The 17,396-nt window shown below is 37.5% G+C and overlaps 2 protein-coding genes across 7 annotated transcripts; one reads left to right on the top strand and one right to left on the bottom strand.

Moving 5' to 3' along the window:
• Nucleotides 1–995: 995 nt before the first annotated feature.
• slc22a18 (solute carrier family 22 member 18) lies at nt 996–14,013 on the bottom strand. 4 transcript variants are annotated; one of them, XM_067495544.1, is made up of 11 exons: nt 13,873–14,013; nt 6,246–6,343; nt 5,964–6,109; nt 5,731–5,863; nt 5,396–5,437; nt 4,910–5,022; nt 3,398–3,508; nt 2,338–2,438; nt 2,114–2,215; nt 1,745–1,865; nt 996–1,402 (listed from the first exon to the last, which is right to left on the bottom strand). In XM_067495544.1, the coding sequence occupies exons 2-11, from the start codon at nt 6,254–6,256 to the stop codon at nt 1,227–1,229; spliced, it is 1,056 nt and encodes a 351-aa protein (XP_067351645.1). In that variant the 5' UTR covers nt 6,257–6,343; nt 13,873–14,013; the 3' UTR covers nt 996–1,226. The 4 variants fall into 4 exon arrangements, with proteins under 4 accessions (XP_067351645.1, XP_067351641.1, XP_067351642.1 ...); XM_067495540.1 differs by lacking the exon at nt 13,873–14,013 and adding an exon at nt 7,224–7,373; XM_067495541.1 differs by lacking the exons at nt 5,396–5,437; nt 13,873–14,013 and adding an exon at nt 7,224–7,373.
• LOC137116104 (very-long-chain (3R)-3-hydroxyacyl-CoA dehydratase-like) lies at nt 7,601–17,309 on the top strand. Of its 3 annotated transcripts, none has more exons than XM_067495547.1 (11): nt 7,601–7,736; nt 9,854–9,899; nt 10,017–10,090; nt 10,210–10,374; nt 10,540–10,588; nt 10,677–10,787; nt 11,389–11,516; nt 12,389–12,501; nt 12,586–12,692; nt 12,797–12,922; nt 13,907–17,309. In XM_067495547.1, the coding sequence occupies exons 1-11, from the start codon at nt 7,713–7,715 to the stop codon at nt 13,981–13,983; spliced, it is 1,020 nt and encodes a 339-aa protein (XP_067351648.1). In that variant the 5' UTR covers nt 7,601–7,712; the 3' UTR covers nt 13,984–17,309. The 3 variants fall into 3 exon arrangements, with proteins under 3 accessions (XP_067351648.1, XP_067351646.1, XP_067351647.1); XM_067495545.1 differs by lacking the exon at nt 7,601–7,736 and adding an exon at nt 7,800–8,554; XM_067495546.1 differs by lacking the exon at nt 7,601–7,736 and adding an exon at nt 7,803–8,554 and having other exon boundaries at nt 10,543–10,588.
• The last annotated feature ends 87 nt before the right edge of the window (nt 17,310–17,396 follow it).

Genomic DNA, 17,396 nt, shown 5'->3' with positions numbered 1-17,396 from the left:
CTGACACTGTATACACGTTGTATAATTAAGTGTGCCCCGGGTCAAATTGACCCGGGAACATCACGGCCTTTTCCTCAGAAACAAACATAACAGGAGGGTTAAGGTTTATGAATAAAACCCTTTTCTGACTGAAAAATAAACAAACATTAACTTGTGGAAAAATCCTGTTTTACTTGTTGCAGCTTTTAAAACATAATCTGCTGAAAGTGTATCACGGTCCAACCTCTAAGCTAAGCACCACTGCTGGCCCCCTGCTTATTAAATAAGATCATATTTATCTGGGATTGCTGGATGTAGTATTTTTGTGAAAACAATGAAAACACCTGCTTCAGATTTTGTGACATCACTTAAACTCTGCTGCCAGGCTGCTGAGGAAACACAAAAAAATGACTGAGAACAAGTGAGACCATGATTGACACTAAAGGGCTTGCTTATCCTCACAGTTTTTCTGCACAAGTGATTTCATATTTATTCTACATATCAGGCTTGTTGACTGTGTGTACTGACCAGTAGTTGACGTATTTAGATTCAGAAGTGGAGTAGACAGGACATCAATATAAAATAGGCATGTCCAAGTGATGTACAGAGTTATTGTTTGCAAAGTTTACACAATGTATGAAAACTATACACAATACTTAATCAGCATTTTACTGCTGCAGCTGTTGTTAGTACTGTTACTGTAGTTTTAACTACTTTATGTACAGTTAGTGTAAACACTTTACTCCAAATTCAAATAAACAAATTCCTTTTTTGGGGGGGTAATTCTTCTCTCATCTACTTTTTGATGACTAAAAACAGTGTGGTTTTTTTGTTTGTTTGTTTTTTTGTCCTTTCGGCTTATCCTGTGATTTTTATAATTTGATTATTTAAACCTCTAAAAATCACTTAGATCAACATATTTTACGCAAACCACAAATTGGATGTTAGCAGTTATTTAAGTTACTCACTGGTCTGGAATACATTGCCTTTAATAAAAAAAATCAATGTGCAAAAAATAAAATAATATGGGGGGATTTAATAAAAAAGCAATCACACATAAGTAAATAACACTTCAAAATTTCAAAATGAAACATTTTCCGAAAATACTGTTTAATTAGAAATGGCCATATATCATAGCAAATTGTTTCTATAAAACTAAAAGTATCACAAAGTAAAATCCAGGGTTTGGTGCCATCTAGTGTTTCAGTGCAGAACTGTTGATATTAAACAAGTATTCATTGCTTTTGCTAGGCTGACTTCTTTAGCCGATGCTGCAGCAGAAAAACAAACACAGCAACATTCACAACAAACTGAATTAAGCCTATAGAGGAGAGGCCATAGTTCACATACAGGAAGCCACCAGCAGTCGGTCCAACTGTGCGAAGCAGAGACTGAACTGATGCACACAGCCCCAGCATTGTTCCTGTGTACAAGAGCAGAGTGGATACATTAGGTACCTGTATAAATAACTTTAGTAATTTACATTTTGAAAATGCATTTTCAATTTTCTTTTGGATATATTTACATAATCCTTTAGCAGGGTTGAGCTTTTAGTTGCCAGGTTTATTCTGTTTTTACCATGTGAGTTTTCACTAAAGCTATTATTTTACACAAGACTTGATTTTACCCTGTTACACATGTTAACATATTTTGTTCCACCTTTTGCTATATACAGATATTGTCACAAGTAAAGTGATCGAAATTCATCTTTGAGAAATTAAAGGCTGCTAAAGAGTCATCCAAGTTCTGTTCAGGCTGGTCTCACCTGTGTCAGAGGATGGTACACTTTTCGTGAGGATGCTGTCTGTGATGACATTAAATACACTGAGAGAAAACATCATTGGGATGACAATGATGCAGAAGTGGAATACATTCTGCATATAAGCCTGCATAAAGAAAAAATATCAAAATAAAATACCCAATCAGGGGGTGGAAACCTTTAAATGTAAAGAGTAGGAATTTTTAAATGTTTAGTAAAAGAGCAGAGTTATTTTAGAAATTTCCATAATTTCTAAATAAAATATTAGTTGAAAGAGGAAACTTGAAAGGCATAAATAAATAAGGTAACAACAAACAAGAATAAAGATTTAAAAAAGTTTCGATTTCCGGGTTTGTCAGTAACAGTTTTTATTACCAGAGCCAGTCCAACCAAAGAAGAAATGGCGATTGAGAGGAGCAGCAGTGAGCTCTCAGAATATCTCCCAGTAAGTCGACCAATAACTCCTCCCTGAATAACCTGAACAAACATCAGTTTGATTAATTTGGTATTAAAATCTCACATCATTAAAATCTGCTTCATGTAACAAATGAATGCTTAACAATAAACTTGTCATTGACTTTGCTCTGAGTGACACTTACCATTTGGACAATGCCAAAATAAGCCATCAGGTTGCCATTCTGCTGAGGCTCCAGCTTGAAGAACTCCAATGCAATGATGGAAAACATTACCTGAAAAATGCCTTTGGAAAGAGAAGTTGTTTTGTTTGATTTACAGATTTTGAGCCCAATTCTTTGAATGAACTAAGACATTTCGAGCCAACTTTGTGTATGTCACTTTGTAAACTGCCTGTCAGAGATGGTTACATTTATAAATATATAAAGTGTCTTCAGAATAGACCAATGTTTCAAACCTTTGCAGTTCTTTGCAGAGTTTGGAAGCTCGTTTCACCATCGTGGGACCACTGAGATAAAGGGTTTTTCTTGGGATCTTTTGTGTGGGTGAGGTCGTTTTAGGGTAATTAAAAATGAGAGGCAGAGGGTAAATCTGCATTTCCTAAAGAAGACGAGGTGTGGTAAGTGAAGCTCAGTTGGTCGTCGACTGTGACTCTCGGATTTCTGGCAGACTTAGTGTGGACAAACACTTCGCACTCAATGTTGATGTTGTGTAGTATAGAAGGTCTGGCTAGGAGGACTAAAACTTCTGCCTTGGAGAGGTTGAGCTGAAGATGTCTTTCTCTCATTCAAGCAGAGATAGCAATAATAGGAAAAGCCATGTGAGCTGATGAGAGAACCCAGGGATATAGTTTATATGGATTAAAAAGAGAGATTAGAAAGAAGAACTGAACCCTGTGGCAGACTGGTGGAGAGGCTTTGAGAGTTAGAAACACTCTCCCTGCCAAGATCAATTGATGGTTCATCCAGATAAGTACGACTGAAGCCAGACCAGAGCTGTTCCAGAGATGCCAAAGTCACAGCATAGACAGGAATGTTTCATGGTTCATGGTGTCAAGGGCTGCAGATACAACCCCAATTCAAAAAAATTTGGGATGATTTGTAAAGCGTAAATAAAAACAGAATGCAATGATTTGCAAATATCCCTTATATCCACCAGTAACACTCCAGGATTTACATTTAAAATGTCCAATTATTTCAATGACTGTCCTATAAAGGGTTGAGCCACATTTACATAAGTTCTCACCTGATGGCAAACCTGCGATGACCTTCACAACAAAAGTCTGAGTCACACCTGGAAACTTCATCAGTCTTGTGATTTCCCCCAGATTGAAAACTGATTTGCTTTTGTTCTCACCTGCACCAAATTGCAAGACAAAGAATAACATATTTAAATGAGAATTGCACTAACAACAGCTGTCGGATTATATTATCTCTAGCAGGCACAGTCATACAAACACTGCAACAAGACAGTGGTGAAAAGTGGTGAATGCCTAATTGAAAATAAAAAACCATCACATCTAACCAGAAAGCCAGACTTCAGGCTTAATTTTCAGTGAGTTTGGTGTGAAGATCAGCTCGCCCATGTTTAATGTAGAGCCAAAGAAGTGAAGCACACAATTCTTTCTTCAGTTTTTAAATTGACAAAAAACTGAAATAGTGAGCTTTTGAGGTGCAAGTAGAAATGTTTTATCACCTTTGGACTGAGCTACAGTTAATTCCACCTGCACATAGCCTTCAGGTAACTATGGAACTAGTTTATCTGGTACAGTCACAGTGATGGACACGTCTCAACATGTAGCTATAGACTGAATAGTATAGTATAAGGGTATAAATGTGTACAAAGGTCTAAGACACACATGTAGCCAAATCTAAACACGAAAGAATTAATTGACCTAAAAAGTCTAATTAATGATACAAATTATTGCTGTTTTTAACTAAATATGGAAGGTGAATAATGTGTGAATTAAATTAACACTAATGAATGAACACAAAGCATAAACTCAGTGCCAAGTGACTTTTTTATAGCAATATTTTTCTTAAATGTCTCAAAAGACATTACAAAGAACAAAACTACATTCTGCAAAAAGACAAAAATAAACTGCCCGAAGTCCTTAGCATCCTTAGCAAGATGAAGAATTAAATTTTTGTCCTCACATGCCTTAATCCAGACTGCAGCTGAACCTCACTGGATGTTTGTGGGAGATGGGACTAATTTAATCTGTCTCTGGTCTGCAGTGTTGAACACACAGGTGACAGGTGACATGGCTCACAATTGCATTGCCAGCTGCATCAGGCTTTGCTTCAGGTCCTCGCACCTTTTCTATATATCATCAGCTCCTCAGTCTGTGTGAGCAGATTTTTCTCTATAGACTCAGACTTGTGAAGAGATACCTCTTGCCTATATTTTCTAATGTGATTGTGAAATGTAGAGGTGTTTTCAGACCGAAAAATAATCATATTATGACCAAGTTTGTGATGCAGTAACGTTAACACTGCCAAATTTGTAAGTGTACTGGTCAGCATTTGGTTCTTGTGCACATACACTGCACTGTGTGTAAACTGTGTTCCCGTTATAATCAGGAGAGAAACGTACTGTATATGCATATTGACTTTATGTAATTTTTGTGAGACAATAAAAGAGAAACCTGTTGAATCAAAATCACCCCAACATCCTAACACCTGTCCTGAATATATGAGCACCTTAAACAAATCAGCTGAGAACATTAGGCAGATAGCAGATGGAAATGTGTCTTACTGTCTGTGTTAGTCCTTGAAGACTGGGTTTTAGTAGTTTTCGGGATAAACTTTAAAACCAACAGTAAACTGAAGGCACTCCCTGCAGCGCCACAACATGCAGTAAATGTCTCACTGAGAAACACAAAGAGAAAGCTGCTTTAGTTGGCCAAATATTTTCGATTTTTTTAAAATGAAAATGTAAAAGCTTACAAAAACATACAAAGCACTTAAACATAACACTTAAACTTAAATACAAACACTTAAATACAAACTTAAATACTCATCAACATCATTTTCATTAATTTTGCTTAAACACTAAGAACTGATTTGCTCTGTCCACTTGGGGACAAAGGAACAAGCTGTACACTTGACACAGATATGGTATCACTTTATGCATTGGTGTTACGAACGCATTGGCCAACAGTTGCCTATTTACGCACCGAAAAAGTTAACATGAAACACATTAACTTGACCTGAAACTTAATGTTTTGTGTTAAATACTAACTTTGTCTTGTATTTGCTGCTGTGAGTAGAAATGCTAAAGAGACTGAATAAAACACAGTGAAGTTGTGGCTATGAAACAAAAACAAGAAGCTGGAAGTTTTTATAATGCTTTCTAAAGCTGAGTGGAACTGCAGAGGCTGGTGACAACTCTATTAATAACCCATTTCACTTCACACAGTCATTTAGTGTACTGTTAATACAACTTTTGAAAAACAATAAATTATTGCTTAGTGGATATACCAGTGGAAGCTTAATGCTGGTCCTAATAAAACCCATTCACTTCTTCACCCTGCAGTACACCACCCAACTCAACGGCACACATACAGTGACACTCACCCATAGCGTGTGTTCAGATGGCCCCCCAATGTGGAGCCAGCTATCATGCCAATGCCAAAACACAAACCTAGTTTGGATAAAGCATCTGCCCGTTTTTCAGGTGCTGAAAGGTCTGCAACCACCATCTGAGATGCTGCAGACAGGAGAGGTAGGAAGAATCAAAAGCAACTGAAACCTCATCTATTTTTCTATTCATTTTCAAGCACATTTTAAATTTGAGTGACAGTGCTCACCAGGTATTACATGCATGAAAATAGTGGGGAGTTTTTGGATGAACAGCATGGCAGGATGGTCTGCTATGGCCAGCAGCAAAAAGAAAACGACCGTTGAAGAACATGCTAGAGATAACGCTACTCGTGCCCCGAAGAGATCTGCAAACCTGTCAACAAAAGAAAACCCAGAAACAAAAACAGTGTAGTTACCCATTAGCTTGTGAAACATAAATGGAATGAGTGGCATGCAGGTTGGTAATTTACATATAACCAAGTCAAAGCGCAACATCGCTTTGTAGTTACCTTCCAAACATTGGACCCCCAAGGAGCTGGATGACACCCACCGTGGTTTGCAGATAACCAAACCACAAGGTGTCGAAGCCAAGTTTCTTCGCTAAATACTTTTGAAAAACATTGAAAATACATAAATTGTAATATACATTATCAAATTTAACATGTAATGATGCTTACATTTTCCTTCACTTGTTCTCCTTTGGCTAAAATAGCTGCTACATAATATGAGAGAGGCATTAGTCTTAGCTTGGCTTTGATGAGTAGGACTTTTGGTCATATTTGAGTAGGGCAGTTAATAAACGGATTGTTTGAAAAAAATAGAAAAATCACAAACACGATTGGAGATAAAACCACAACAGTCCTTCTTCTGTCTAACCAATGTTTTTAACCTTATTTTAAAATATTTAAATTATCCAAAGGAAAAGGAGCAAATCCTCACTTAATTTTTGGCTTTTTACATCTAAAAAGTATACATGATTATCAGAATGGAACTAATATATTATCCAGCTGTAATAAGCTGTAATAATATTATCAAGCTGTGTTCATTTTGAGGAAAAGATATTTCATAAGAGCTCCATACGTTTTTTGTGCAAATATCGTAATTTGTAATGTAAATAAAAGTAGTAAATGAATTAATGCAGTGGAGTACAAAGTCGAAAAAGCCTTGAAATGTCATCAAATGAATATACTTCAGTAAAGGTCTCCGCCATTATATTCATGTATGGTTTAAATACATTACTGTTTCTTGTAATGTTATTTCTTAGTTACACCACAGTCAATATGATATCACCAATGCTTACAGTTAAATTTCCGCACAGTGTAATACATGAGCAGTATATTTCTAACAAATCACATGTCCTTATCACTGATGACAACAACGAGATCAGGCGCAGTGTAAATTAAATTGACGCGCTTCCGCAAATGTTTACATTCACGGCAGGCACGGAAATCCGGGCTTCGTCCTTTTACATAACATATTATACTTACAGGGGTGACAGAAAACTGTAAAAACATCCATGTTATATCCAAAGCAGCGATGAGGTAAACGATGTAAATGATTTTGGTCCTCTTTTGTTGGTCTGTAACATTAGCCTGAGAGGAGACTGCATCCGTGGTTGTTTTACCTTCTGGTCTCATTGCGAAGCTCAAAGAAGAAACACCTAAACTGCAACGTTAAATCCCACTGCAGGGACAGAGGAGGTCGGTCTGTTGATAAAACCCGCTTTTAACCTGGTGAACTCTCCCATAGACTCGGTCAACTTTGGTTGTACTTTGGAACAGAGACGCGGGAAGGAGGAGTTACGAAGAAGGAATGAACTAGTTACACGAAAACATTATGCACTACAGAACATCTGACATGTTTGTTTTCAGCAGTGTTCAGCAACTGGACCTGGATCTAGTTTCAAGTCGTTACAAAGAGCTGATCGCACAGAAGTTCCTGTCAAAGGAAATCCATGTGAAAAGTGTTTTACAGTGATGCGTTCAAGTGTGTCTAATAAGGTAGCATTTTAAAACTTTCGCGTGCTCTACTTGTTGGGTCACTCATTTTAATAGTTATAGGACAAAAGTAAAGTAATAAAATGCAGTCATTATAAAACAGTAGGATATCATCACAAAGACATGATACAAACAGATCTTCATAGATATATAGACCCTCTGTGCTAAAGGTTAAAGGGATAAAAGTAATGAGAATGCTTTCAAAAAATGCCATGAAGTGTTTATATTTGTTATGTAACATTATAAGAACACATAACCAGAAAAATAATTCATATGGTCAGCTTTAGTTGCATCAGTTCTCCTTCTCTGTACGGGAACGGGTCGTCGACCAACTGAGGGGTCAGGGGCGGAAGGTTCGATCCCTGGCTCCTCTGGTCTACTCTGAATGTGCTCTTAGGCAGACACTGAAATTGCTTTGGATGAAAGTGGCTAATGGCTAAAATTGGTGGTTGCAATAAAGTAAAAACCTGAGTGATGACAGTTACTTAACTGAGGCAATAAACAAAAAGTAAATTAAGATTCCTCCTTAAATTGACATGGATCCATAGAAAAAACTTTATTTTGAAGCTTTAGCTTTCTTATTTTGAAGTCCGAGATCGTCCTCCTCCAGGAAGTGCGCTCCATCCTCTGCTCAGATGTGGTGTGTGGTAGGCTGAGTGTCAGATGAACACTTCGTCCATCAGTTTGAGCTATATTTCCAATCATTTTGGCATGTAGATGTCAGAAAAAAAAGGCGGACAATGCAAATCCTGACTCCTCATGTTTACTGGGCTCAGCGTCACGGAGAGATTTACCTCCGTGTAGAGCTGAGCGACGCCAAGGTAGGTCCGTTTACAGCTTCCGGCTGGCTGCTTTCAGGCTTTAACATTTACTGACCTGTCGTTTACTGATTAAATAACGTGTAAATGCATTTACACTTTATTTAAATGGCTATTGGTAACAGGAAACAACTTTCATCAGAAACAAGCTAAGTGCTGATGTAGCTGCTAAAAGTTATTCACACCTTAGTTCGTCAATACATTTGCAGTTTTTAAATAATTGTTTCTACACAGAGGGAAGTCACACAGCAGTTTCACATTCAAATTTCTAATTTTAGATGAGCACTTTAGATAACTTAATTTTGCACATAGATCAGTCATTGAATCCGTCAATCCATTCTGCGAAAAATTGTTTGAGTTGTGGTTGGTTTTGTGATCACCTTATCACACAGACTCTCACTCCTTGAATTCCATTGTTCTAGTTCCGTGTTTGTATTAATAACAGGTTCTTCTCTTGTCCTCAAAATTTTCACGTTCAGACCGCCCTGTCCTCAGCATGCATGTTTGGCAAACGTCTAATAAAATATGCATGGCTTTTAATGGTAGTTCTGGGTCTTGTTTTGCTTTGCAACAGAATGGCTTAATGACAGAGCTGAAGCAGGTCAAGAGAAGAATGCGTGTCCTGAAACATGTTCGTCACATATATGTGAATTACATCAAACTAAATATAGGAAACTCCACTCAGTACAAAGCAATACAGATCATTAGCACCACATTACAGCATCTAAAATTAGTGTTATTAGGTGCAATATCACTCTCATGAACGGAGGATTCATTGCAGGACTGTTATATTGGACTGTATTACTTTTATATCAGTGCATCTAATAAACTGGATAATTGTATGAAAAGATAAGCTTGGTAATTTCTTGCGCTGTGCCAGAATAACCAAAATTAACTGCTCCAACTAACGAGTATTGTCCCTGTTGCCAAAGCCTGATACACAGTATCTTATTAATTTGTGCCATAGAATTCTGTTGTTGTCCAGATACTATAAACACATCAGTGGGTCACCACATTAGGCTGGTTCACATGTTCTTCATTACTATGGTTTTATTTGATCCCATGACATACTCAGCAACCTGCTGCTGGTAGTAATCAGAACTGAAACTGTAGCTCAAAATGATCCCCAACAACTTTAGTTTAGTCCTATTTCAATAGCCTGGGACAACAGCCCCAATAAGTGAAATTTTTAGAAGAGAATTTTTTTTCCCATATTAACAATTTACAACTTCAATAGGAACCAATGCACAAAGCTGAAATCTACTGAGAATTGAACACACAATTTGAATCTTTGTCTTTCAGAATCTCGACATCAACCTGCAAAACAACAACATACTTCAGTTCAGGGGTTGGTATTTAAGTCTGTATTTTTAGATATTCAGCTAACTAACATTGTTGTTAAGGTCTGTTGTGATACCAGCTTCTGCATGATGATGTTAAATATAATCTTAATATTGTTTCACAGCACTGGGCCATGGAGCTAAAGGAGAAAATGAATACGAGTTCAGTTTGGAGTTCCTGGAATTGGTTAAACCTGATGTATCAATCTATCATTAATCTGTTACTAATAAATTGATGACATTAGTTACTACACATATTACTACATTTTTCATATACACTAAAAACAGTTGTGTCTGTGTCCATCCTGCGGACTCCAGATTAACCATAAATCCACTCAGCGTCAGGTGGACATCAAGATTAAGAAGCAGGAGGAGCGCTGGTGGGATCGGCTGACGCTGCAAGAGAAGAAGCCTCGGTTTCTGGCTCCTGACTTTGATCGCTGGCTAGACGAGTCGGACGCTGAGATGGAGCTTCAGGCTAGGGTAGGAACTTGAAATAGGAAAATGTATTTACATATTTAAGATTGAGGGAATGTTTTTTACACTTTCTATGTAAAGCACTATATAAAATGGTCAGTGAACTGCTGTAAGGTTCACAAGAAACATTGTCTTTGCAAAATGGGATTTGATTGAATTAATTTTTTTCAGCAGGAGAAGATAAAGAAAATAAGTGTGGAGTCAAGAGTTCGTAAAGACCGTGAGTCAAAAACAATCATCAAATTTTTTCCCTCTTTTTGGAGGAGCTTTGCAGCTGTGTAACAAGTCATTTTCTTATATGTCCTCAGCCTACCTTGGTCTGAAGAAAGGCTACTTGTTTATGTACAACCTGGTGCAATTCCTGGGATTTTCATGGATCTTTGTCAACATGACTGTTCGACTCTTCATTCTTGGTCAAGGTTTGTAAAAATAAAATATGTTGATTATCATACTCTCCATTTGAACTGAGTGACTCTGACAGGGATTTTTGTGTGTGCGTGTGTGTTCCCGGCCTATAACAAGAGAGAAATCAATGTCTGCTTGCAGGGACATGAAACCCTGTTAAGTCAGGAAATACATCATTTTATTTTTAATAACCCTGTTTTGAGTTCAGTACATAACACAATTCCAGGTAAAAGTGAAAACAAAGACTGGCAGAACTGGCAGACTGGATGTGCTAATAAGGATAAAAACAGAAAATATAACAATTGTTCCTGATAGCTTTTGAATCATATGTACAAATAATTAATTACTGGACAGCTTGGGTTTGGGTTAGGGTAAAACAAGAGACAAACACAATTAGCACAACTGTGTAGTAAAATCAAACAGAAAACACAGCAAGAGAGGGGCACGTTTTTGTTTGTGAGGAGCTATTCACAGATGCTCATTTGAATAGAAACAGGAACACAACTACACAGCAGGAATTTGTTTTGCAAATGATGAGGATTATGGATAGTGGCTGATGCAATGTTCTGTCTAATTGTTTTTTTTCCTCTATCATCTGTCTCTTCTCCTCCACAGATTCATTCTATGATACCTTCCACACCGCAGCTGATATGATGTATTTCTGTCAGATGATGGCCTTGCTAGAGGTCATTAATCCCTTGCTGGGTCTGGTTAAGACTGGATTTTTTCCTGCTATGATACAGGTGATACAGATGTGACGGTTAGTTGTAATCTTTTGTAATTCTAATCTGTTTAACCTTGAAAACAAATGTTGGTGTACATGCTTCTCAAAGTTTTTACTGGGGCACTGCACTGATTTTACTTATTATTCTATTTAGAATTTGTAGGAATTACTATTCATGGTGTTTTGGGTACCATTAAGGTAAAAATGCGCTATATAGGTGCAGACCAATCATTTTGCATTAAAAAATATTTTTTGTGGTTTACAGAACTTATAAATTAACATTTTAAAAAATTATCAGGAACCAGTATTGAATTCAAGGTATCGTTACCGGTACCTGTGTCAAAATTTTAAGTGCTTCGTGGTCAAGTTGCATCATAGACACCAGATAAGGAGAATGAAGGAGAACATGAGGCTATTAAAAAGACGAGATAACATAATAATTAATAAAATACATTTAAGCTAAATTTTGGACGTATCCATTGCAAGTTCAGCAACCTCATAGGAGTGTAATACTAAATTGCTTAAGTACTCTTTGAAGACATTTGTGGCCACCATAATGTTGCTGACGCATAGTAACATTTAAGATGCAGTGCCTGTCACCTCTGGTGGAACATGATGTGTGTAGGCCAACGCACCTTTAGTACAGTTTTACGTTTTGTACATGACTGCATATTTGGTCCAGACTCCAAGGTATGTACATTGGGAAGGAAATATTCTATCTGGTGAAGGGAAATGTTTTGCACATTGAAAACACTGCACGTTTTGATTAGTGCTATTAATAGAACACTTTTAAATGGCACAATAGAAATCTCACTCCACTAAGGTAGTGAACTGTGAGGTTAATCTCGGTGTCCCTTTTATCTCCTTTTGTAATGTGCTGTGATGTTGCAGGTGGCAGGGAGGAACAGCATTCTTTTTGTCATTTTTGGCAGCCTGGAGCAAATGCAGAACAAGCCCGTTGTCTTCTTTGTCTTCTACCTGTGGAGCACCATTGAGATCTTCAGGTCAGCTGAGCCCCCCCCCTCCCCTCTGTATTGATCTTTGGTTGTTGCCTTCTATAACATCAGGCTTTTGTTCTACTACACCAGGTACCCATTCTACATGCTGGCCTGCATCGGCACAGAGTGGAAGCTGTTGACATGGCTGAGATACAACCTCTGGATCCCTCTGTACCCTCTGGGTGTTATAGCTGAAGGTTAGTGACAAGTTGGTTATACTGTATTCACTGATTAAAATAGTGGTGGAAGTCAATGTTATGTAGTTGTTTCTAAAAGTGTGTTCTTCTTCATGTGTTCCCAGCGGTGGCAGTGATCCAGTCTCTTCCCATCTTTGATGAGACCCAACTGTTTAGCTTCCCCCTCCCAGCAGGATACACTTTGAGCTTCTCCTACATTCTGCAGCTCTACCTAGTCCTTATGTTCCTGGGTGAGACAATCCACTGACACACCACTGTCTAATCTGACTGGCTCTCCATTTCTACTCAAACATATACAGCTGCAACCTCTTCTTTTAACATGACTCTGTAAGCATTTAGGAACTGTGGAGACCAGTCCCTTTAGTTTTGAGAGAGACTCCGAAGGTTGAATCATGTCCAACTGGACTTTTCAAGATTTTTAGCTGCTTTTTGCCATATGTTTGACTTTATAATGCTTAAAATGTGTTAAATAGGTGGCAGGGCTGCAGGCGGGCTAATTTACCACCCATACTTTTGTACTACAGAGTTGGGGTGGCAGTGGTTCAGTTGGTAGAGTGGCCGCCTACCGACCATAGGGTCAAAGGTTCGCGCCCCGCTCTTCCCGACCACATGTTGGAGTGTCCCCAGCTGCGTAGTGCCCATCCCAAGCCCGGTAGAAATTGGGGAGGGTTGCACAGGAAGGGCATCGGGCGTAAAAACTGCCAAATAAACATGTGGACATGTGGTGACCCTGAACTCACAGGATAAGCCAAAAGGACAAAAAAAACACTTGTACTATGGAGTTATGTTATAATACCTGCAGAACGTGGTTTGGCATTGTGATGCTGATAGAAGCACAGCTTTACTAGATGGCAGCACCTGCACATTCAGCAGTATTGGTGCCCTCACAGCTGTGTAAAACATCCACGCTGTGTGCATTATTGCCCACACACACTCTACGTCAGATGCTGACTTTTTAACTGAAATTATAACAAGTCAGAAGGTTTCTGAAAAGCATTTTAAATTTGGACTACTCAGAACACAGGACACTACTTTACCTCAAACATTTATTTCATAATTAGTTAATTTGTTCATTATATTTTCTTGCTTTGATTAAACTATGATTTTGCTAAGCTGAATGTGACACGTCTTAAAGTATCTTGTTTTGTTTAACCCGAAGTCCAAAAATCCGGTGACATACCTGAATACTGACAAAGGTTCCCTCTCATCTACAGGACTTTTCATCAATTTCCGCCACCTGTACACTCAGAGAAAGAGACGGTACCGTTCAAGGAAAAGGAAAGTCCACTAACTAATCATCGCATTTTACACCCTGAACTGCCGTAAAGCAGGTGTTTTCTTTTTTTTTTGCCAATTCTAATCGTCCTCTACACACACTGACCTGATGTTGAAATACTAGATACCAATGTCCAAATGATTCCTGTAAACTCAGTGTAACCCCTTTGATGAGTCATTGCTGACATCACACACAATGCCTGTCTCAGGTTTTGCTTGTGTTGTCTTTGTTTTGTTTTTTATTTCACTTTCTCTTAGGGCATACACGAAAAAGTGTTTTTCAGAGTTTATAAGTTTCAAAATGAATATTGAAACAAATATTTTCAACAACCTGCTGTCCAGTTTGGATCTTTGCATTATGACATGTTGTCTAAGCACTTAAAGGGCGACTTCACCAATTTTCAACTTGCTTTCTATGCCTTTAGTTTAGGGTTTAAATGTACATGAATGCATTTAAACTTACCTCTTGCTTCCCTATATTACAACAGCAATTCAAAAAAAGTTGGGACGATGTATAAAATGTAAATAAAAACAGAATGCAATGACTTGCAAATCTCATCAACCCACATTTTATTTACAATAGAACAAACAACATATCAGATGTTGCAACTGATACATTTTACTGTTTCATAGAAAATCTTAGCTCATTTTGAATTTGTTGGCAGAAACACATATCAAAAAACTTGGAACAGGATGATGTTTACCATTGTTAAGCATCCCCTCATCTTTTAACAACTGTCCATAAACATCTGGTAAGTGAGGAGACCAGTTGCTGGAGTTTTAGGTGAGGAATGTTGTCTCATTCTTGTGTGATGCAGGATTCTAGCTGCTCAACAGTCCTGGGCCTTTGTTGCTGGATTTTTGTTATATGATGTGTCTAATGTTTTCTATTGTTGAAAGGTCTGGACTCCTGTGAAGCCATGCTGTTGTGATGGATGCAGCATGTCGTTTAGCATCGTCTTGCTGAAATATGCAAGGTCTTCCCAAATGTTGCTCTAAAACCTCTATGTACTTTTCAGCATTGATGGTCCCTTTCCAGATGTTTAAGCTGCCCATGCAATAGGCACCGTGCACCCCTATACTATATACACCTGATAACAGCTGGATGGGCCCTCCTCTTAAGTCCACAGGACACGACGTCCATGGTTTCCAAAATGAATTTCAGATTTCGATTTTTCACAGCGAGCTGTGATAGACAGTGATTTCTGGAAGTGTTCCTGAGCCTATGCAGTGATGTCCAGTAGAATATCAGGCCTGTTTTTAAAGCAGTGCTGCCTGAGGGCCCCAAGATCACATGCATCCAGTTTTGACCTTTGGCCTTGTCCAGGCCTAGTTCCAGCCTTTTGTCTCCCCTGGTCCAACTTTTTGAGATGGGTTGCTGCCATCAAATTCAAAATGAGCTAATATTTCCCATGAAATGGTAAAACGTCTCAGTTTTAACATCTGATATGTTGTTTATGTACTATTGTGAATAAAATATGGGTTGATGAGATTTGCAAAACAGTTCACTCTGTACCCATTGTCCCAACCTTTTTTGAATTGGGTGTAGAGGCAGGCTTACTCGTATCCAGTGGTCCAAAGATTATCTACTCCAGATCTTTGTATGTCAAACAGTAAACATTTATTGCGTCACATGTTCCAATTGAGCGAATAAAAAAAAGTGTTTTCACAGAACAAGTTTCTCAAATTAATTCCAAGAAGAAACCGTGTACCTCCACAGCTACGCACTCATCTTTCCACTGCTACCTTGTTGCTCATTACTACTACCTCGTAGTCCCTGTCTGTCCCTTAGGTACACCTTCTAGCTCCAACAGCAGTTTAACAAACATAATTTTCTTGTCAAGTGGTTTGAAAATTCAAAGGCAAACTCTTCAAAGGCAGCCATGTGATGTCATTGATGACATCATCAGTACGCTTAGACATACGCTTATTAATCTAACTAACCTTACAGTATACCACGTGAACAAAAAATAGAGGAAACACTGGTTGGCTCATACATTGGGGTTGTAAAATATTTCTCTGCTTCTAGCTGAAAATTCTGGATTTTTCATCATTAGTTCAGATGATGTCAACTTGGGGACCTCTGGAAAAGCAGGTTGACCATGTTTACAAACTCCATAGTGTGAGCAACAAGAAACCATAATTTGAACTAAAGATTCCTCCGTGATGTCATCTGGAGTAAAATTATAGAGATGTAGGTAAGTCAGATAGAACTTTAATGGCATTCATTTACATGTACAAACCAAAAGAAGCAGGTTCACTATCAGTGAAGGCTCCCTTTAAGGACCTTTGTACATGTTATTTCATTGTTGCTTTATTTAAAGTGTCACATAATCTATTATAAAATTAGGTCGGTTGGTTGAACCATAACATTGTTACCCACAGAAGAGCTCTTAAAAACATGTTTTAACAGTGCTTTAATACATCACAGTCATTTATTAACTTGATGTTATTATTTATTATTTAAAATAGATACAGTTTTCATTTTGCCTTTTTGTGGTGTGTTATAAGATGCTGTTGCATATGAGAATTTAACATTTTCTGTGGGATTTTAAACACAAGAAGCAAATTCATATGACTGAATGTCTGAAAACACAGTATTTGTTAAAAAATGCTTTAGCATAAATCTATAAAAACTCAAAATGATGGAATATACTTAAACGCATAATGAATTTTTAAAAAGTGTTTCTGCTTGCAACTTATACAAAATGCTGTTTGGGGAAATAGCTTAAACATTCATTTATAGGTGTATACAGAAGGTTTATTGGTTATCTGCAATTGTTTGTGCTTAAACTTAAACCTAAAACTCATCTGTTCCTACATTTACATTGCTGTCACACTTGCATGTGGTCAGATCATGAGTGATGCTGTTGTTAATAACATACAGTATCTTAGCACATATCTGTTCTATCAAAGAACCAAGACAACCAAGTCTTGTGACCAAGATAGTTCTGTGATAAAACGCATTTTGGGGATCCTTATCAAAAATGCTTCCTTTGTTATGAATATTTGACATTATGTTATCATCAGTTTTATACCACATCATGTCGTAGGGTTTGAGTGATTAATGTGTTAAATGGATTTTTCTTTGCAGGTGTGGTCTAAAATACTCTTGGTTTATCAATTTTGTGTTTATAGAAACAATTTTTCATTTAAAATCTAAGTTATATTTATTTGTGTTAGTTATTTTATTTTAATCGATTTGCAGTTTGCTACTGTCTCACAAACATGTCCATTTAATGCATTTTTGAATGTTTTTATGCAACAATGCTACATTTTAATAAAAGTGTCAGTTATGGTTTCCTTACAAAGCAGTAAATAAACATGAGTTCCTAATTTGGAGGTATGTTGTTTTTTTAATAGATACTAATTTCCAAAAATGTTTTAAATAGTATCCAAAACAAAGTAAACACTATGATGTCCATACAT

The sequence above is a fragment of the Channa argus genome, chromosome 2, assembly GCF_033026475.1.
Source record: "Channa argus isolate prfri chromosome 2, Channa argus male v1.0, whole genome shotgun sequence".
NCBI classification, from domain to species: Eukaryota; Metazoa; Chordata; class Actinopteri; order Anabantiformes; family Channidae; genus Channa; species Channa argus.
This window is presented reverse-complemented; position numbering and strand designations above follow the sequence as displayed.